The 21,857-nt window shown below is 44.6% G+C and overlaps 1 protein-coding gene across 5 annotated transcripts in view; it reads left to right on the top strand.

The window, feature by feature from the left end:
- Positions 1–21,857, top strand: part of LOC147614619 (uncharacterized) — a 98,129-nt gene that overhangs the window by 4,539 nt on the left and 71,733 nt on the right. For 2 of the 5 annotated variants that reach the window (XM_086779898.1, XM_086779895.1), the window contains exons 3-8: positions 6,079–6,200; positions 6,307–6,599; positions 7,597–7,664; positions 8,028–8,085; positions 21,270–21,309; positions 21,472–21,511. In XM_086779898.1, the coding sequence (XP_086636024.1) occupies positions 6,079–6,200; positions 6,307–6,599; positions 7,597–7,664; positions 8,028–8,085; positions 21,270–21,309; positions 21,472–21,511 (621 nt within the window). The remainder of the gene's footprint in view (positions 1–6,078; positions 6,201–6,306; positions 6,600–7,596; positions 7,665–8,027; positions 8,086–21,269; positions 21,310–21,471; positions 21,512–21,857) is intronic. The other 3 variants (XM_086779900.1, XM_086779899.1, XM_086779897.1) reach the window with 3 other exon arrangements.

The raw sequence follows: 21,857 nt of genomic DNA, 5'->3' as shown, positions 1-21,857 counted from the left end.
CTTCATGCCAACGAACAGTCCTCTAGAGCTTTGACTATTGATGGATACTCTTTCAGATTTCGGGTTGGCAGCTGGTCTAAAAATTAATTTTCAGAAATCAAAACTCTTACCTCTCAAGCATTGTGACTGGCATGCTATCCTGTGGCCTGGCGAGATTATTTATCCGGAAAGCATAGTAAGACATTTGGGTTATCCCATTGGCTGGAAAATCAGAAATAAGCAACAAATATTTTGGGTGCTAAACAAAATTTAGGACAAATTAGAATATTGGAAGATCTCCACTTGGCCATTGCACGTACGGCTTCGAATTGTTCAGTCCATTGTTCTGGCTTATGTCCAGTTCTACCTTCCTCTCTTGCATTGGTCATCTCGAGATCTTTCTTCTTTTATGTCTCAAACCATGGAGATTTTTTGGAAAACTAAGCTTCATAAAAAAGCTTTAAGGTTGCTCAAAATGGACCTGCTTTGCTCACCAAGAATGCATGGTGGTTTGAATATTATAAACATCAAATTTCATGTGCTGGCAAGAAAGATCACTATGCTCAAAACCTTTTTTCAACAAGAGCAGCCTTGGTCTATCATGTTGGCAATTTTGTGTGGTCAGATGCGCACAAATGCTTATGGTCGTTGGTTAGTTGATCCATTGGAAGTAGTACTTGGCAAATTTCAAGGTAAAATCCCTGGTTGTCCATTCTCTACTTCCTTGATTCAGGATTGGAAGAAAGTGCTCTCTCGCATCAAATGGTCTCCCCTTCCTGTCTCTATAGCTTCCTCGCTTCGAATGGAAAGCATACATTGGAGTGCTGTTTTTTACTCTCCCCTTGCTGTACAACAACCAATCAGAGCTTACAATCTTATGAAGTTGGGCATCCGGTTCATTGACGACGTGGTAGATACTAGAGGGCAAATTCTTTCTTTTCCGGGAGCATGCCAAAAATACAATCTTGGGATGCATCATAGATCTATATGGAAAGCTATTGCAGATCTCTTACACCCTTTCATTCCGATTCCAACATTGGATGTAAGAGACAGGCTTCAAGATTGGCATCTTCAGTCTTCAAGCTCAAGATTATCCTCTCAGCCTTTGCATCTATTGACTTCTATACAGGCTTATCGATTGATATTACCTCCTCCATGGATTGCTCATCATGCTAATTCTCTTTGGCATCTGGATAAGTCTTCAGCTTGGTGGAAAGGAAAACTGACATTGATATGGAAGTTGAAAATGCCATTGAAGCAGAGACTCTTTCTGTGGAGATGCATTGTCGGTATTTTTCCAGTGGGAGTGAAATTGGTTCAAAGAAGGATTGCCTCTCCTTTTTGTCCAAGATGTCGTCATGCCACTGAGAGTATTCCGCATTTATTGTGGTCTTGTTCATGTTCCAGAGACCTTCTGGACAAGATCTCCTATTTTTTATCTCTCAGATTTCCTGCACACAGGTTCTACAGGTTTTTCAGGATGTTTGGCATGTTATCAGCTTCTTTGTCATAGTATTCTCTTTTCTTCCATTGGATCAGATACTGGGCCTTATGGACCCTCTGGCTACAGCGAAATCATGCATATCTGAATTCACCCCTTCAGCACCCTTATGAGTTCTTCCGAGCCTCTTTGCGGCAGTCCTTATATGATGCCGTACATGAGGAAGATTTGGATCTTTCTTGTGTTCAGCTTTTCTTTTACTGTTTCTGATGGATAGGGCATAGGCTCTTCTCTTGAGCACTGCCCTGTTCTTGCATAGAACTTTTTTACTACTTTTTTAAGTTCTAGGGTTTAGACATCCTCTTGATGTCAAACCCTTTTGTACATTTATGATATAATGCAATTTCAATGGTTTTACAAAAAAAAAAGTGTGTGTATTTATACATATTTCCTTCTCAGCGTTGGTTCGTATGTCTTCCTCAGTAGCACTTCTTCTTAGTCGCTTCCTCTGCTCTTGAGGCTTCTCTATGTGTGTGTGTGTGTGTTGCGATGTGGCGCTCCTTATGAACATATCCTTGGATTTCAAATGCCTTTATTACAGGGTTTTTTAATAATTTGCAAACTTTTGCATATAGAGCTGCGATGTGGCACTCGTTATGAACATATCCTTGGATTTCAAATGCCTTTATTACAGGGGAGTTTAATAATTCGCCTGACTTTCATGATAACACCTCCCAATAATCTCATATGATGTGTTCTGAAAAGCAAGATTAGACTCAGATAATGATTTCTTTAGATGCATGTGATTTGTGGACACAGCTAATGCCATATCAAAAGGTACTTTTTATCATAATAATGTTTTGCATTACTGGGGATGCTTAGACAGATGGTATCTTCTCAATGCTGCTCAACATGATGCATACACATGTAAAATGTGGATTGATCACACATTGTGCCTCTCTAATCATTCGTCGGTATGGCTTGGCCTGTACTTTGGCATGGCTGACAAATGACTGTCTATTACTTGACAGAAGGCTACTTATGATGAACAATTATTGCTTGGTTCAGTTTTGTGCAGCGAATGCAGGCTGTGATACACGACTATAGCAGATGGTATATGGGAGAGAATAGAAGACAAGGAGAACAAGCCAAAATTGTAGTGCAAAAGTATACTGAAATTAGCCAGCTTAGAGAGCCGAATAATGATGAACAATAGCTGTTAACACAAGCTAAAAATTACCTCCGCCATAATGATAACTGTAAGCCTAATAAATGGCAAACTAGGGCGAGACATAAGCCATTACTTGATAAAGGCGGCTCCTCAAATGCTTGCATACTTCCAGACAAAAACATTGCATTGTAAGGGTCAAAAGAATAGATGGTACTTGGACATGCACTAAAGGTCAGCTTGTCGATGCTTGCCATGAATACTTTTCTTGCATGTCTATTGTCCCTCGACCACTTTAGAGAGAGGCTCTTGATGCGAGAGAACTTTCTTACAACAGGTTATGCCTGTCATCACACGACAAGAGGCTAACAACATGGATGAGCCCTTTACAGATGGAGAATTAGATGATGCTATAAAAGGTCTAGGCAAATGGAAGTCTCCATGTCTTGAAATCTCCAATCTTTCTTATGGTAAACCACTAATGGAATTTTGGACAATTGCTATGCTCATGGAAAGAAGGTTTGTTGAAATTGTTGCCCAAAAAACAACTTAGTGAAACTATATCTGATTGGCATCCCATCCCCTTAGTGCCTGTCATATATATAAACTGGTCACCAAGGTGCTTGTTAATAGAATAAAGAGTGTCCTACATGTAGGTTTACATCCAATGCAGTATGGATTTGTCCCTAGAAGACAAATGGCTGATAATATAGAAAATGCATACATAGGCATTGAATATGCCAAGTATACGTTGTAAGACATTCTCATCATGCAAGTAGACATAGCCAAGGCCTTTGACAAGGTGCATTGGGACTTTATAGCTCAGGTAATGGAAAGAATGGGCTTTTGGGCCTAGAATAAAAATTATCATTTTTTGGCTTTACCAAGAGGGAACAACTAAATGCATTTTTGGCAAAGGACATTTTGGGAAATTTGTTCGGCAGAGTTTTCTACTTAGTGCAATACTGTATGTCATCGTACGACTCATCCAATGCTCCTCTACATGGACAAACTGACACAAGATGGGTAGTTACATGGTAGATGGTATACAATTTGTGGCACAGGCATATGTTGATGACTCTTTTTTTTTCCCAAGAATACGAGGCTGATGTAAGGGCTCTCATGAAAGCACTGTCCCTCTATGGTTTGTCTATAGGATTGTATGTGAATTTTGAAAATCTAGGTTGCTCCCTTTGAAAAATTATGATTGGAATCAGATTTTGTGGCCGGGTCAGATCCTGCCACCTAATGAGATAGTCAAGCATCTGCATCTGGGTTACCCCATTGGTTGGAGTTGTCTTTGAAGGATGAGACTCAATGGGTGATGGGTAAATTGCACTATAAAATTGAATATTGAAAATTATCTACATGGCCTCTACATGTGCGATTGCGGATAGTGCAGTCAATTATAATGGCGTATGTGCAATTTTATCTTCTGCTACTACCTTGGTCACATAAACAAATTGATAATTTCATGTCCAAAGCAATGGAATGCCTATGGAAAACCATAGTGGATAGAAAAGGGCTACGTTTGTTCAGGTAATAGCTTGTATAATGCATAGTGGGCTCAATGTACTTACTTTTCATTATCATATACTCACAAGGAAGGCCACTCTTCTACCTGATTTTATAGAGCAAGTCAAGCCATGGGCACGTATGTTGGGACTCGGGAGCTATGTACACTAACATGCGTACAAATGCATATGGGCGTTTCACTAGCCGTATTCTGGGCACTTTATATGTGACTGCTCTTATTCAAGTTTGACAAGCTTTCCTATGCCATTTAGAATGATTCGGTAGGTCTCCGAATCGGGTTAACTCAATGTTGTTGCAAAGTATTCATTGGAGCAGGCTATTTGATTGACCACTTGCTTTGTCTCATTCAAGAAAGGTCTACAACCTGTCTACATTGGGGATTCGTCATGTGCGTGACATCATGAATGAAAATGGTTATGTTTTTACCTTTCCACGAGCCGTCAGGTAATGTAATTTGGGGATGCATCACAGGCCAATCTGGAGAGTCATTTCGGAAATGATGCAACCTTTTCAGCTAGTCCCAATGCTCGAGGAGGCAGGCAGACTTCAAGATTGGTGTTTTGATATGCAGCTTCTAGGATATGCTCTTGTGTCTCTTTACCAATTGTCTGCGGCCAAGGCTTACAGGTTGCTCTTATTGGCCCCATGGATTGAGGATCATGCAAATCGCCTTTGGCATATGTCCAAATCTCTTGCTTGGTGGAAAGCTGCATTGAAAAGAATTTGGAAGAGTGGATTGCTCCTCAAGCAACGTTTGTTTCTATGGAGATAAATGGTTGGTGTATTCTCAGTGGGAACTCTTTTGACATGGAGGCACATTACCACTGCATCTTGTAGGCGGTGCTCTCATCCTAGAGAGACAATGCCTCACTTTCTTTGGTATTGCTTTCACTCTCGGGGATTTCTTGATGATTTGTCTGGACACCTCCAGGCTCGTTTTCTTGGGAGGTGTTTCGGGCGAATGTTTTGGCCTTTTGGTTGCCTTTCTCCTCCAGTACCAGCTTACATAGACTTTCTTGACCAGACTAGATTCTAGGCATTGTGGACCATCTGCCATGCTCGGAATCAACTGCTCTTCTCTAGAGATTCTATTCAGCTCTTTGCTTACTTCCAGAGAGCCCTTTTACAATCCCTCTGAGATTCTCATGAAATCGGAGAGCTTTCCTTTCAGCAACTGGAAGTGTTTTCCCACTGCTTTCGAATGAAGTACACTCCGGGACAATTATGAATTTACATTGTTTTCTCTAATGAGACTATGGTTTCACTAAAAAAATTTTGCATGCATGTATGTGGGTAGAATTTTTTCCTCCTCTACTGCAGACGTGCATGTATGTAACAAATATGTAAGTATGTATGTGTGTGGGTATATATGCATGCATGTATGTGTGTGCCTATGTTTGTATGCATATATGTATGTGTGTATTTTGTATGCCTGTGATTGCATGCATGTATGTATACAGGTATCCACATATATCTTACATAGAATAGTATACATGTTTATGTCTATATATGCACGTACGTATACACGATTGAATAGTGAATGTACATGTATATGTACATACATATACATGATAGAATAGTGCAAATCTCATGTATACACACATATATACACAAATTATATATACATTATGTTTGTTTGCAAATGACTCCATTTCTGTACATGAATGGGTATGTATATTATGCATGATTCAGCACATATGCTTCCATGTATTTGTAATGCATGTAGCATATGCACAATACACATAAGCAATGGAATGTATTTGTGCGTACTTAAATGTATATACAGTGTTTATGTTTGTGTGCTTGCATATGTAAATGTACATATATATTCATTACCGATTCTAGAATGGTCCACATATTTTTGTAATGCGTGTGTGTATGTGTATATGCATGTTGATCAGTCAACATTGTTTCAATTTGAGTATGTGACATTGATCACTGTAATGGGAACTAGAGAACAGAGAGATCAAAGGAGGATGAGGCCCATCGCTTTATGTTGGAGACGGCATTGTCCTATAGTCCCATTGAGCTGGTTGCTCGCAACCTCATTGACAAGGTGGCAAATAATTATCAAAGGTAGGACATAAAGTAGGATTTCCTTTTCTGTTCACACAATTGAATCCAAATGGTATATATAGAGTTGGTGTTTGTAGAGATGCCCTTATGCTTACTGTTAATGCAGAGAAAGACATGGTGTGTGGTCACAGTTGGGGAGACCTTACTCGTGCCTTGGAGTGCCAGCAACTTCAATACCAAAAGATCATCCCAATCCAAGGGAGATAGGGCACCTTGATGCAGCAGAAGAAATCCCTCCTTTTTTGCAGGATACTTCTAAATCTATTGTGGTTCGTAATCTTTCCATAGCCGGAAGGGTGCCTGTTCTCGTAAAGAAATCAGGGCTGTTGCTGGAGGGCTCGCGGACGCACTTGAACTTGCAATGTCTGCTATTAAAGATGGGGCTTTCACACTTGCATGGTATTTGGATTTGCTATAATTAAAATTTAAGGATACAGGGACATAAAGTTCTTGAAGGATCAATCAATTGCACTCGAACGAAGCCCGTGGGTCTCTAGCCTAGCGGTGCGGGTTTGTGACATGGGAGGTCCCGGAGTTCAAATCCCCGCAAGCTCTGCATCCAGGCTGATTTCGCCTCTGGAAACCAAGCCGCCTTCTGGTGGGCACTCCAGTTGCTGCTACAGAAGGATCTACTCGAGAGGGGGGGGGGGGCGGGGGGTGGGGGGCGAAATTGCACTTGAAAGAGAGCTTCCTCTATTATGTGCACATAGAGCTGGTTAGCCAGTAAGCAGTCATGATTTCTGTGCTCCCTAGTTACTGATGGCTGGATTCTTGTCCAGCCATCGGTACACTGGAGGGGAACCCCATCTGTTCCATATGCCAGTCTCTCGTTTCTCACCCTCAATTTTTAATGCATGATACAGACTGAGATGTGGGCTTAAGACCTGATATGCATCATGAATCATTACATCCATAAACAGCTTATTATGTGGAATGAGAGGCTGGTCACACAAATCTCCCTGACCATGGGATTGCCGGGAGCTGGATGCGCAAGATTGCTTATCCATCAATGACCCAACGGCCTGGAGGGGCATTTGCTGATGGATGCACCCTTGTTTGAAATTAGCCCGTCTGTTAGGGGTGAGCATGGACGGTGGAGGTTAATCAATTTGTGCACTTGTCCGAATGGGATAGAGGCCTTGCCTCTTCCATAAATGGCCTTTGGAGGCGTACCAGGGCATGCCAAATAAGAGGCATACCACAGCACGCTGAGAAGAGGCATACCATTATCCATACTATGCTGAAGCTTACATAAAAAACATAAGCTTATTTTAAACAAGAAAGTTCACAATGTTTTTAAAATACATCCCAAAAAATCTAAAAGGACACTTACACCTATTTTTTTGAGCTCTTGGTTTGATCCCATAGTGGCCTTAGTCAGTCTTACTGTGTGCAGATGTGGCACATACAAAATTTCCAAAGAAGCCATTGGAAATATCAAATCATCTTCGAAAGACAGTGAGGGTATACTTTTGCCAGTGCCTTGTATGTGAATGTTCAAAAGAAGCAGGTGTAGATTTTGATGCTTTGAGTTTTTCAAGTGTGATCTCTCTCTCCCTAGTTGCTGCTTCCGGATGCCCCCTACTGATGTATTGTGGGGCTAGATACTTACCTTCAGTTCTTTCTTTTCTTTTCCAGAGAGTGTATCAGATGTCACATGGTTGTAACTTTGGTCTCATAGGTCACTTTGGCCTTTTGAAGACGTTAATATAACATTTCATTTCATTTCATTTCTCTCTCTCTCTCTCTCTCTCTCTCTCTCTCTCTCTCTCCATCTTTAAATCTCTATTGATGTCTGATCCAGTTGTATTTAGTTTCTTAATGCAGGTAAAGACACCTTTCTCACAGGTTATGAGTGAGAAAAACTCACCTTTTCAGTCCTCAGGTTGGTTACACAGAGAAAACAATTCAAATGCTCTATTGTTTTGTTAGCAGTCATCTCCTGTTTGTACACTACACCAGATCTGGCCTTTGTTGTGGGTGTGCCCGCCTAGTTTTGGTGTTTCCCCATTTTTCCTCACTCTCCATGTATTTTTCCCATTTTTCTGAGGTGTGGTTGGGCTGTCGGCTGATTCCTGATGCTGGCTCTGACTGCTGATTTGCTACCTGACTCCTTCTGGTGGCCTGGCCGACTGCTGGTCACCTGGCCGACCTGCATATAGCAGGTCGTGAGCACACTTGGTGCTGGTCGTGAGCATTTGCTGCTGTTGGCCTGTTTTAGACTAGCTGACCAGTAGCTTGGGGCCATATAAAATGGCCCCTTGCCCCCCACACTCTCCATTGTGTATTCTGGGATTTTCTTGTGTGTATATAGCAGAGTTACACAGCTTCTCTCTCTCTCTCTCTCTCTCTCTCTCTCTCACCTCTGCATTTTGCTCTCTACAGCAGTTGTCTTCATTTCCGTTGCACATTCTGACATGGTATCAAAGCCCTAGGTGGCTTGAAGCTTGGAGACAGTGGGACCTCGAGGGTTTGCTGATTTGAGGTGTTGATTGGAGATTGCTTGGGCTGTTCAGGACTTAGAGATTGGGTAGAAAGCGGTCCTCACCGTTGGACAGCTACCTTGCATATTATTTGTAGCCTCTTCTTCTTTTTTTTTCCCACCCATCCTCCCTTCACAAGACCTTGTGAACCCTTGAGATGGCAGACTTGCTTGAGATGGCGGAGAAGCATGTGAAGATCCCAACACTCTCCATGTTCCTAGTGGACCGACAGTTGGATGGGAACAACTACAGCATATGGAAGGTAATGATGGAGTCCGTTTTGGAGTCTTATGACCTGGCTGATTTCATTGTTGTTGGTGTTCCACGGCCGGAGTTGGAAGACGGGGAGTTACCCTCTGAAGGAACGGGAGACTCAGGCACAGTTATGGGATCGTGTCAATGCCCGCGTCCGTTCTTTCATCTTCCTAAATTGCACACCACAAGTGATCAATCATATAAAGCATATGACGCTGGCCAGAGGAATTTGGCAGCATTTGGCTTCTCTGTACAATAGGGTATCACCCATGAAGAGGATCTCCTTGGAAGTTCAGATGCGGGTGATGAATCCTGCAAAGTCGTCGACGATGCGGGAGCACATCAACAAGTTGCAGGTTCTTCAGGAGGAGGTTCTTCAGGCAGGGAAAGAGATATTTTTAGAGGACATGGCCATCATGTTGCTGTCTCATTTGCCCTCTCAGTACTGAGCATTTTACTCCTCTTTGATCACCAGTGGCAAGCTCAGCACCATCACGTGGGAGGAGCTTGTGCCTATGGTCTTGGACCAGGAAGATTGTCAGTGCATGAAGTTTGCAAGACTGGCTTTCAGGTGAGCATTGTGTTGCTCTACGGGACAGAGAAACATGCCAAGTTGTTTGGGAAGGCGGAGTGGAGAACGGTATCTACAAACTCTCAGCACTCTTCTCGCTTATAGGCACTCAGATCGGTGACTTGTGGCACTTTCCTCTCTTATAGGCATTCGTGGTAAGCAGCATAGGGAGTCTTTTCCAAAGCAGACTTCCAGGCGGGCTTCGAAACCTTTGGAGTTGGTACATACTGACGTGTGTGGACCTATGCTAACCCTATCCTTGGGAGGTTCTTTGTATTTTATGCTGCTGCTTGATGATTTTAGCAGATTCACTTGGGTTTATTTCCTTTCCTAGAAGAACCAAGATTTTGCTCGGTTTAAGGAGTGGCATGTGATGGTGGAGAAAGAGTCTGGCTTGCAGATAAAGACTCTTTGGGCTGACAAAGGAGGCGAGTTTTCTTTCAATGCGTTTGTGTGGTTTTGTGTGGAACATGGCATCAAGCAGGAGCTGGCCAATACAGGTTCGCCTTCAGAGAATGGAGTAGTTGAGCATAAGAACCGGATTGTGGTGGAGATGGTGAGGACGATGTTGCAGCATCGTGATCTTCCTCGTCCACTTTGGGGAGAGGCTGTGGCTACGGCTGTCCATATCCTCAACCGATCTCCGATGACTCCAGTACCGAACATGACTCTCTTTGAGGCTTATTTTGGCAGGAAATCAGATGTCTCCCATTTTCGTGTGTTTGAGAGTGATGCCTATGTTCACATTCCAAAGAAGCAGAGGGGAAGCATGACTCGAAGTCCCAGAAGCTTGTCTTTGTGGAATATAACCCTCTTTCCAGAGGATATAGGTTGTATGACCTAGAGCCGAATGAGGTTGTCGTCAGTAGAGATGTTGTTTCTGATGAGCATGTTCCAACTTCCACTGTTGATGAGCCGCCACTTCTTGGAGACCTAGATGAGTCTCATGATGATTCCCAGTCGATTGTTCCAGCTGGACAGCCTCAGTCAGTTGAGGAGGTCGAGCCCGCGGCTTGAGGTGAGCCCCCGCAGTAGTAGGACGCTGATGGCACGGAAGCGGTAAAGCTGTTTACGCCCTTATAGGATGCCACACTTCCACACACGCATAAAAAACGCACCAGAACACCAGACCAAAGAGCATGAACAAGATTTATATTTCAGATCTGGCTGTCACAACTTGTACCCAAACAAACACAGAAACAAAAAAGAACTCTCTAGCATCACCAAACACCAGCCACAGCAAATCAAGAGAATTTACAACTCTGGCCTGAGTCTCCAGAAGAGGAAGAAATCCACAAAGACCATACAGGCCTCTCTCTCTGAGTGTTCTCTGTGTTGATCCTCTATCAGCTACACTTCAAACCCAAGCTCTGCAATGCTATCAGCCCACCACCAAGCAGCAATATTGTCATCGCTCTCCTCTTTATTGCTACTCTGCTCTCACTTTTTCTGCTGCTCGAACTCCAAGTTGTCATATAGTTGTTGCCAGCCCCTCTATCCCAAGCACCACTTTCCCTGTACCCTTTCTTGCAAGCTGGGTGACCGCCTTCACACAACACCACACGTAGGACTCTCTTTGTCCTTGCCACCGGCCAGCCTTCTTGCTCTCTCTGCTCTACTCTCTCCTTCGCTTGCTTCCCAGGCGGCTCCCCTGCCCAGTCGTTAGTCACCAACAAGCAAAATCTCCAAGTCTGCCCAACCCAAAGGCGGCTCCTTCCTTTCGTTGCTACCAGCCACTGCGTCTCCAGTTCACCAAAGCGGCTTCTTTCAAGGTTACTGCCCTCTATCGCTACTAGCCTCCAGCCAGCCTCTCGCCAGGCAACTCCTCTGGCGGACCCTTGACTCTGTCCTGTGGCTACGCCAGAGAGCTCACACAGAGTCCCCTTCTTCACCAAAGCCTGTCTACTGCAACGCCGGAGCCACCTTCGCACAAGGCGGCTGCTCTCTCAGTCGGCTCTCCCACTGTCGGAGAGTCTCAATTGCGCCTCCTCAGTGGTCAACCAGCCCACTCTAACAGGTCCTTCTCTCCTCGGTGCCCACGGCGGTCTCCAGCAGAATCACCCACGAACACTTCTTGGCCCACGCTTCTCTCCAGCGCCTGTGGCTGCAGCTGGCCACACAAAATCAGACGGGGCTCTCTCGAACAAGACCGCCTCTTTCTCTCTGTGTTCGACGCGCCCCCCAGAATTACCAGCCCCGGCAGTCTTTCTCCAAGCCGTCACCTTCACGTGTTTGCCAGCTTCCAGAAGATGCGTTGGCAGCCATTCAAGGCTCCACGCAGCTGGCCACGTTTATCCTCATTTTGTTTTATTTATTTTGAAGAAAATTTTATTTCTTCTCTAAGGCCTAAGTGATGGCCACATAATCCTTTCACACCCACCAATTTAAAGGCAACAAAGGCCCCTTCACCTATTAATTGCCCTTCCTTCCATACACACTTCAATGCAACTTCGAGTGCCCGTTCGTTTCTTTGACGCGCCCACAATCAAAGCCATCGAGCAGCTGATATCATCCTCAGTGGACCTCTCACTGGACAGGCTTGTACATGCTCACATCAATACATTTACTCTGTACACCTGACAATGCTCTCAAAAGCAAAACTTCACACACGCCATGTACATGTATGTACACATTTCAACTCCTATTTTTGTCCACACATATTTAGCAACCCCCTACTTCTGCTGAGACATTCATGTCCAGCAGCTGTACAAACAGGCATGAAATATTCAGATCTTCGTCTGTACCTTCCACATCCTCCTGACATGCATCACAAGCTTCCTGATCTTCTTCTTTCATGGCTAACGTCAATCGAGCAAAATATTTCTTCAGTCGTAAACCATTCACTCTCCTTTTATGCTTCTTTCCATCCAAATCAGCAAGCTGATAACTCCCATTATCAAATTTTCTCTCAACTTTATACGGACCTTCCCACTTTGTCTGGAATGCAGTATGAAAAGTACTATCCAGCTTGCTATTATACCTGAGAACCAGATCACCCTCTTCAATTTCTTTCTGCTCCACCTTCTCATTCTCTCTCTCTTGTCTTTTCAATTGCATAGCCGCATAGTGATCAAATGCTAGCTCTCTGTTCAGCTGAACTATTTGCAAAGCCAGTAATCTTTCTCTGTAACAATCAATAGGCTCATGTCCTTCCTCAATCAAAAGCTTCAAAGCTGGAATTTCCACATCAATAGGCATGAGTTGTGGTTGATATTCAATCTTCTGCATAAATGGTCAACTACTTCTCCTCGAAATTCAGGACCATTATCTGATAATATCTCTAGAGGAATACCAAATCTGCAGCATATATGTTCACACACAAAATCAGCCACCTCTTTACTATCCACTCTCTTCACTGCCTTCACTTCTGCCCATTTTGATAAGTAATCCACCGCCGCAGTAAGCACATAACACTTTCCTCTGGCTGTCCTGGGAAATGGTCCAATTGCATCCACTCCCCATCTTTCAAAAATGTCATATACCAGCATGATATTTCTCGGCTCCATTTTCAAGATTCTCTTTCCCATTCTCTGGCACTCATGGCAAGATCTGCACCAGTGCTAAATATCCTTCTGGATGGAAGGCCATACATAACCCTCCAGTAATACTTTCTGCAAGGTGATCTTAAATGCATAATGACCCCCACATGCTCCCTCATGATTTGAAGATAGAATATAATAAATTTCTTCCCTCCAGGGAATTCTCCTCAATACCTAATCAGCTCCTTGCATGTATAATTCATCTCCAATCATGACATAATGCTTACTTTTCCTGATAAAATGATACTTTTGGCCTTTTTTGAGCTCCTCAGGCAAGCGACCTGAGAGTAAGTAATCCACCACTCTGGATAGGTATTCCCTCCCTCTGTACAATGGCTCTTCGATTTTTGCAATTACTGGATCCTGATTAATTGCCTCCTGAGCCAACTCATGTGCCATATGATTGTCCTCCCGCCGCACATGTTGAATACTCCATGCTGTAAATTGATGTAGCAGCCTTCTAACATCAGCCAAACATGCTGTAAATTGATGTAGCAGCCTTCTAACATCAGCCAGACATTCTTTTAATCTCGGATTCTTTGCTCGCCAGCTACCCAAGACCTGCTTTATTACTAATAGAGAATCTCCCTTTATGATTAGCTTTTGAATTTTCTGCTTTAAAGCAGCCTGCAACCCTTGAAACAATGCTGTGTATTCAGCCTCATTGTTACTTTCAGCTTAATATTCCATCCTTTAGAATCAGCACGCCTTCTGAATCCTGGATTATATACCCCCCGGTGGCTTGATGTATACTCCTCTTATATGAACCATCAAAGAATAAAACATGAGCTCCAGGAATGATAATCTGTTCCTCTTTTTCTATCTTTGAATCCACTTCCTTCACCAATATCGGGCCATCCTGGATTATATACCCCCCGGTGGCTTGATGTATACTCCTCTTATATGAACCATCAAAGAATAAAACATGAGCTCCAGGAATGATAATCTGTTCCTCTTTTTCTATCTTTGAATCCACTTCCTTCACCAATATCGGGCCATCCTTGTATGTTAGAAGATCTGCCAGAGTTGCCTTGCAAGTATCTTCAATCAAAAATGAGAAATCATATTCTTGAAGCTCCACTAACCATCGCATCATACCTTTTGAGAGTGAAGTACCATTCACCAGCTGAGGGAGTAGAGTATAATTTGTTAGCACCACAAATGGTCTCATCAGGAGATATGACCTGAATTTCCTGCAAGCATACACCAGACTTGACAAAACCAATTCAGCCTCAGTATATTTCCTCTCTGCTTCTATCTTCACTCTACTTGCAAAATACACAGGCTTCATATATCTGGATTCATCTCCTCTCTGCATTAAGATTGCTCCAACTACATCCGGACCAAAAGATGGATTCACATAAAAGACCTGAGAGAAATCCGGAGCTTTTACACTGGAAATACCTCCCAATACCTCCTTTACTTTCTCAAACACTTCCTTGCATTCTTCATTCCATTGCAATGGTTCTTTCTTCATAGCCTGCTGAAGAGGATAAAGCAGTTGAGACATTAAAGGAACAAATCTTGCCATATATTTTACCTTCTGGACAAAAGTCTGCAGTTGCCTGGATGTTGATGGTGCAGATAATAAGACAAGAGCTTTTATCTTCTCTGGATCAGGTTCAATTCCATTCTGAGATATCATATGCCCCAACAGCTTCATCTTTGAATGTCCTAAATGACACTTCTTTGGATTCAGCTGTCCACCTGCATCATCCATTTTAGAAAATACTTGCTCCAATTTATTACCATGCTCCTTTTGAGAACTATATACACATATATCATCCAAAAAAGCTCTCACAAAATGATCTGTAAGAGGTGCAAGTACTCTATCAGTGTTCCTCTGATACCACGAGGGTGCATTTTTCAAACCAAATGGTACTACTTGGTAACAGAAGCAACCCCACGGTGTAATAATAGTGGTCTTAGCCTGATCTTCCTCAGCAATTGAGATCTGAAAATACCCAGAGAAGCCATCGCATACACTATACCTCTCATATCCAGCTACCCTGTCCAAAATATCATCAATGAACGGCAGAGGATAGTGATTGCTTTTTGTTGCAGCATTCAGAGGGTAATCAATACAGACTCTCCACCCACCTGTATGCTTCGGAGTAAAGACCACTGGATTTGCCCAATCTGAGTGATCTACTGGATAAATTAACCCTGCTTTTAACAACTTACTCGGCTCCTCTCTTAATACAGGCAATAGCTCTCTATTTATCCTCCTCAGTTTCTGAAACACTGGCCTCACACCCTCCTTCAATACTATGGGCATTGGTTCACATTTGAATCCTCGGATCTCTTCATATGAAGTAATGAACAAATGAGGGAATTTATGTATTACCTTCATATACTCTTCTTTCTCCACTGGCTGCAATCTAGGATTCAGCATGCCCTGTAACAGCTTCTCTTTCTCTGCACTGGGTGATGGAGGCTGCATCAGACTGTCCATATCTTCAAGTCTGCTCTCTTCTTCCTTCTTTAACTCCTCTTCAACTTGCATCACATGCTCATTTTCTTCCTTCATTATAAATGATACCTGGCTCTCATCATCAGAAGTAGAACTCTCTTCTTCAGTTTCACTATTTGTATACTCATCAGCACTTGTTTCTTCAGGTTCACTCTTCATTTTCCGCTTACTACTCATATTGAATTTCCTGGCCCTTCCTCTCTTATTATGTACTGTTATAGTTCCCCTTTTCCAGTTTTGGATGGCACCCACCTGTCTGAGCCAAGGTCTGCCCAAAATCAGTGGATAAGCTCCCAAACCAGCCGGCATAATATGGCAATTTATGTTGCAAACCACACCAAAAGCAGTCATCACTGGCACTTCTGTACATACACCCAGACACTTCACTTTTGCATGATTTGCCAGACGGAGTCTAAAATCTGAACTAGCATTCAGTTTTAACCCCAATCTCTCCATACAGGACTGAGTCATCACACTGATTTGTGCACCGCCATCAACATATGCTTCTCCAACACTCACACTTCCACACCAGGCATCAACTGATGGACAAATATCAGGAAGGTCTTCCACAGACATCAGCTCCATTTCACCTTGTGTGGGCTCCTGCTCATTTACTTTCCTCGGATTTGCCAACTTCTTCCACTCTCTCTTAAGCTTCGGACACAATCCAAGTAATTGGGCAAATGTTATATTGGCTACCCTTCCCTTTAAATCTCCCATCAATGTATACTCCTCCTGACCTTGACCAATATGCAAATCTGAAGTTTTATAATGTCTCCTTGGCTTCCTCTTCTTCTTCTCTGGTTGAGGGCTTATATCAAATTGGACATGTTTACCTTTCTTAGAAGATGGTTCAGGTTCTGCCATTGTACTCCTCGTCCTCTTGGCCACAGGCATAATCTCTGGAATGGTCTCCACTCCTATCAAGCTGAGAGCCGGTCCTTTCCCTTTATCCTCCCATTTGACTCCACTGGTAGAGGGTTGATTTGGATCTTTTACTTCTACACTATGATCCCCCGATCTATCATTAGTCCTCTGCATCACAGGATATATTCCACCACCTGCTCTGGGCGGTTTGTCACATTGAGGGCTGATATGTCCCCGCTCCCCACAGTTCCAGCATTGAACATTGCTCAAATAGTAGCCCCGTCCTCTCCCTGTTCCTCCCATATTCCCTTCACCTGTTAACATATTGTCTCTTCTATTATTTGGTGCACCTCGGCTTCTTCCCTTTCCACCTGCTTCCATCCAATTCAAACTTAGAGACTTCATGAGCTCCACTGCATCATGTATGTCCCTCTTCAAAGTGTCCTCCTGTTCTGGAACAACAGCAGCTTCCCTTTCAGGATGTATACTCTCAATCTCTGGCATCTTCACAAACTTCTTCGGCTCTTTATTCCCATCTGCCTCAGACGCTTCACCTTCCACTCCTTCTCTCGAGCTACTCTGACAGCCTCCTCAAAGCTATCCAGGTTCTTCAGCTCCACCTTCAGACGGAGAGTTGGCTCCAGACCAGCCACAAACGGGTCTCTCTTTATCATCTGCGGGGGTACTTCAGGAATCAGAGCCTCACACCATAGACTCCACAGTCTACCAAACTCTATCAGATACTGATCCACATCCTGACCGTCCTTCTGCTGAATGTTACACAACTCCTTCCACACCTCATTTGGACTCCTAACTCGGGCAAACTGTGCCAAAAATGCAGCTCTCTGACTACACGGTACTCAGGATCCTGTTGATGAATGTTCCTGTGTGTAGTCACAAACATCTGTAACCATGTTTTTGCATCACCCTGCAAAGCAATAAGCCAAAATCTGAGAGAGGATCTCCGGAGTTGCTCTGTCTTTCATCAAGGCTGTAAATTCCATCTTCTCCACAAACCTGACTGCACTCTCCTGTGGCAATCCCCAATACTCTGGAAAATCCTGAGCCATCTTTCCAAATCTTGCTTCACACAGCCCCTATCTTCTTTCACAAACCAGAGGAAATGTGCTCCTCTGTGGAGGCACCAAAAAGTGATGGCACGGAAGCGGTAAAGCTGTTTACGCCCTTATAGGATGCCACACTTCCACACACGCATAAAAAACACACCAGAACACCAGACCAAAGAGCATGAACAAGATTTATATTTCAGATCTGGCTGTCACAACTTGTACCCAAACAAACACAGAAACAAAAAAGAACTCTCTAGCATCACCAAACACCAGCCACAGCAAATCAAGAGAATTTACAACTCTGGCCCGAGTCTCCAGAAGAGGAAGAAATCCACAAAGACCATACACGCTCTCTCTCTCTGAGTGTTCTCTGTGTTGATCCTCTATCAGCTACACTTCAAACCCAAGCTCTGCAATGCTATCAGCCCACCACCAAGCAGCAATATTGTCATCGCTCTCCTCTTTATTGCTACTCTGCTCTCACTTTTTCTGCTGCTCGAACTCCAAGTTGTCATATAGTTGTTGCCAGCCCCTCTATCCCAAGCACCACCTTCCCTGTACCCTTTCTTGCAAGCTGGGTGACCGCCTTCACACAACACCACACGTAAGACTCTCTTTGTCCTTGCCACCGGCCAGCCTTCTTGCTCTCTCTGCTCTACTCTCTCCTTCGCTTGCTTCCCAGGCGGCTCCCCTGCCCAGTCGTTAGTCACCAACAAGCAAAATCTCCAAGTCTGCCCAACCCAAAGGCGGCTCCTTCCTTTCGTTGCTACCAGCCACTGCCAGTCTCCAGTTCACCAAAGCGGCTTCTTTCAAGGTTACTGCCCTCTATCGCTACTAGCCTCCAGCCAGCCTCTCGCCAGGCAACTCCTCTGGCGGACCCTTGACTCTGTCCTGTGGCTACGCCAGAGAGCTCACACAGAGTCCCCTTCTTCACCAAAGCCTGTCTACTGCAACGCCGGAGCCACCTTCGCACAAGGCGGCTGCTCTCTCAGTCGGCTCTCCCACTGTCGGAGAGTCTCTGTTGCGCCTCCTCAGTGGTCAACCAGCCCACTCTAACAGGTCCTCTCCTCGGTGCCCACGGCGGTCTCCAGCAGAATTACCCACGAACACTTCTTGGCCCACGCTTCTCTCCAGCGCCTGTGGCTGCAGCTGGCCACACAAAATCACACGGGGCTCTCTCGAACAAGACCGCCTCTTTCTCTCTGTGTTCGACGCGCCCCCCAGAATTACCAGCCCCGACAGTCTTTCTCCAAGCCTTCACCTTCACGTGTTTGCCAGCTTCCAGAAGATGCGTTGGCAGCCATTCAAGGCTCCACGCAGCTGGCCACGTTTATCCTCATTTTGTTTTATTTATTTTGAAGAAAATTTTATTTCTTCTCTAAGGCCTAAGTGATGGCCACATAATCCTTTCACACCCACCAATTTAAAGGCAACAAAGGCCCCTTCACCTATTAATTGCCCTTCCTTCCATACACACTTCAATGCAACTTCGAGTGCCCGTTCGTTTCTTTGACGCGCCCACAATCAAAGCCATCGAGCAGCTGATATCATCCTCAGTGGACCTCTCACCGGACAGGCCTGTACATGCTCACATCAATACATTTACTCTGTACACCTGACAATGCTCTCAAAAGCAAAACTTCACACACGCCATGTACATGTATGTACACATCTCAACTCCTATTTTTGTCCACACAACGCTCTGCGTTTTGTTCAAGTACTTAGGTGGTTATTAGACTCGCTTCGGGAGTCAGGTGTTATGGAGCTTCCTCTGAGTGGACCACAGAGGACGGACCTCGACGATCGCATAGAGTTTGTGACAAAAGTCATTCAGCGGAGCTCCTATAGGTGAACTATGCTTTGATGTCTCGTATGTTGTGGGACAAAGAGCGCACTTCCGTAAAGGAAGCCCTTTCACAGGATACTTGGAGGAAAAGCCATGCAGGTGGAACTGGATTCCATAGAGAAGAATAAAACTTGGGAGTTGGTTCCCAGGCCATCAAAACGGTCAGTCTTTGGTGTCAAATGGGTCTTTAAGACCAAGTATATGTCAGATGGGTCGGTGGACAAACACAAAGCCAGATTTGTGGCTAAGGGTTATGCCTAGTGGCCTGGCATGGACTATGAGGATACCTTTGCACCAACAGCAAGGATGACTACGATTCGGACCGTTCTTGCCCTTGCTTCTTCTCAGCGGTGGCCCGCATATCAGATGGATGTGAAATCTACGTTCGTTAATGGTGACTTGTAGGAGGAGGTGTATGTTGAGCAGCCTCCAAGCGTTGAGGTTCTAGGATCAAAGGGAATGGTTTACAGGTTGCGAAAGGCCTTGTATGGTCTTAAGCAGGCTCCCAGGGCTTGGAATCAGAAGATTGATTCCTTCTTTCTACGGACTGGACTTCAGAGATCACTTGCAGATCCTAACTTGTATCTCTTTCGGGAATGCGGTTTGGTCACGTTGATCATCCTTTATGTGGATGACCTAATTCTCATTGGCGGTCACAAGGAGCACATTGTAGTGACGAAGGCTGTCTTATCAAAGGAGTTTGAGATGACCGACTTAGGCTTACTCCACTTCTTCTTGGGATTGGAGATCTGGCAGACCCAGAGGGGGTTCTTTGTCTCTCAGCAGCGGTATGTCCATGAGTTGCTTGAGGCCTTTGGGATGGAGAACTGCAAGCCTATCACGTCATCGATGGACCCGAACACGAAGGTTATAGTGAATGATCCTTGCGAGCCAGTTGATGCCTCTCTGTATCGGAAGGTGGTTGGTTCATTGATCTGGTTGCTGAACACCAGATTGGACTTGAGCTTTCTTGTGGGGCTGTTGAGCTCGTTCATGCGGACACCTTTGAAGTCTCATTGGGACGACGCAAGATTGCGGATCTTGCGGTATTTGTAGGGTACGAAGGATCTTGGACTCTTCTACACCAACACTAGAGGTGAAACGAAGGACCGAGTCTGACTCCAAGGCTGGAGTGACTCAGATTTGGGAGGAGATCCAGACACGAGGAGATCTATATTAGGCTACAGTTTACCCTCGACTCAGGAGCTGTTTCATGGAGCAGCAAGAGGCAGCCGACTATTGCCTTGTCGTCTAGAGAGGCAGAGTACCGGGTTGCTTGTGGTGTTACTTGCGAGGTTGTGTGGCTGCGGAGGTTGCTTGGTGAGATTGGGGTTCCACAGAAAGAGCCCACGGTCATCCAGTGCGATAACTAGAGATATATCGCTATTGCTCGGAACCCAGTCTTCCATGCCCGGACAAACCACATAGAGATACAATATCACTTTGTTCGTGAGAAGATTTTGGTTGGTGACATCTTGCTTCTTTATTGTTCGACGGAGGACAATGTGGCAGACCTCTTCACGAAGTCTGTACCTCACGCTATGCTCCGGCAACACTCCAGCTCATTGGGTTTTGACGTGACTCCTCGGGGATGGACTATGCCGGTATCCTCTCCTTGGGCTTGGAAGAAATTGGTGAGTTTAAGAGAATGTCCTGGATCTCGAGCTGATTGGAGGATCGTGGTTGGCGTTGTGTGAGCTAGGTGTACGTCGAAGTGCACAAGCCCATTCTGACATGACTCCTCGGGGACAGGGACCCGTGGGGTCCACTATGTCGGTATCCTCTCCTTGGGCCCGGAAGAAATTGGTGATGGTTGGCTGGCGAGGAAGGTGGGGTGGAAGCCATGGCCGAGTGTCTTTGTGTCTGCAAAGCTCCAGTAGGAAGAGTCCCAGTAGAGAGAGAGAGAGAGAGAGAGAGAGAGAGAGAGAGAGAGCTGAGCCAATACATGCTTCTCATGCATTGCAGGCCCTTTTAGTCAGCAATCCATTCAGCTTACAGATTTCAGGTGATATGGAATCCCATCTTCACTTGTAAAAAAGGAAGAACCCTCTACACGTGCACGCATGTGTACACTCTCACACAGTTTCTGGAAGTGATAGTTACCCTCTGAAGAATGAGTTAATTTAAGTTGTAAATATTAACCTTACAATGTTTTTTGCATAAACAGGGCAGCATCATTTCAGAGATTAACAACGTCCACTCCTCAGGTATCTTTTTGGTATCCTTTTTCCTATTTTTTATTTCATTCCTTTATAGGGGAAATGTTCTGGAAGGGGCTGCACAGGAGGCCCATTGAAGGAGGATGGAGAACAATTATTCAAGCAAATGAATCTTGAGGATACCTGTGACACACCTTAGAGTGTTTAGGGCAGCTCAATAGCCAGTGGGCAGCCCTATGGGCAAGGTGCATCCAGGCACCCGGGCGGCGTGGGCAAGGCTGGAGCAGTTGGAAAGCACATGCGGTGAGTTGAGCAGCAGCTAGGTGTGGGCGGACATCATTCAAAATAGTTTGGATGATTTTTTAGAAGTCGTGGTATCTTTCTGCTAGTCATG

Source organism: Cibotium barometz, chromosome 41 (genome assembly GCF_041138505.1).
Source record: "Cibotium barometz isolate CiBa-2024 chromosome 41, ASM4113850v1, whole genome shotgun sequence".
Lineage (NCBI taxonomy): Eukaryota > Viridiplantae > Streptophyta > Polypodiopsida > Cyatheales > Cibotiaceae > Cibotium > Cibotium barometz.
The sequence above is the reverse complement of the archived record's forward strand: the minus strand, read 5'-3'. Positions and strand labels throughout refer to the sequence as shown.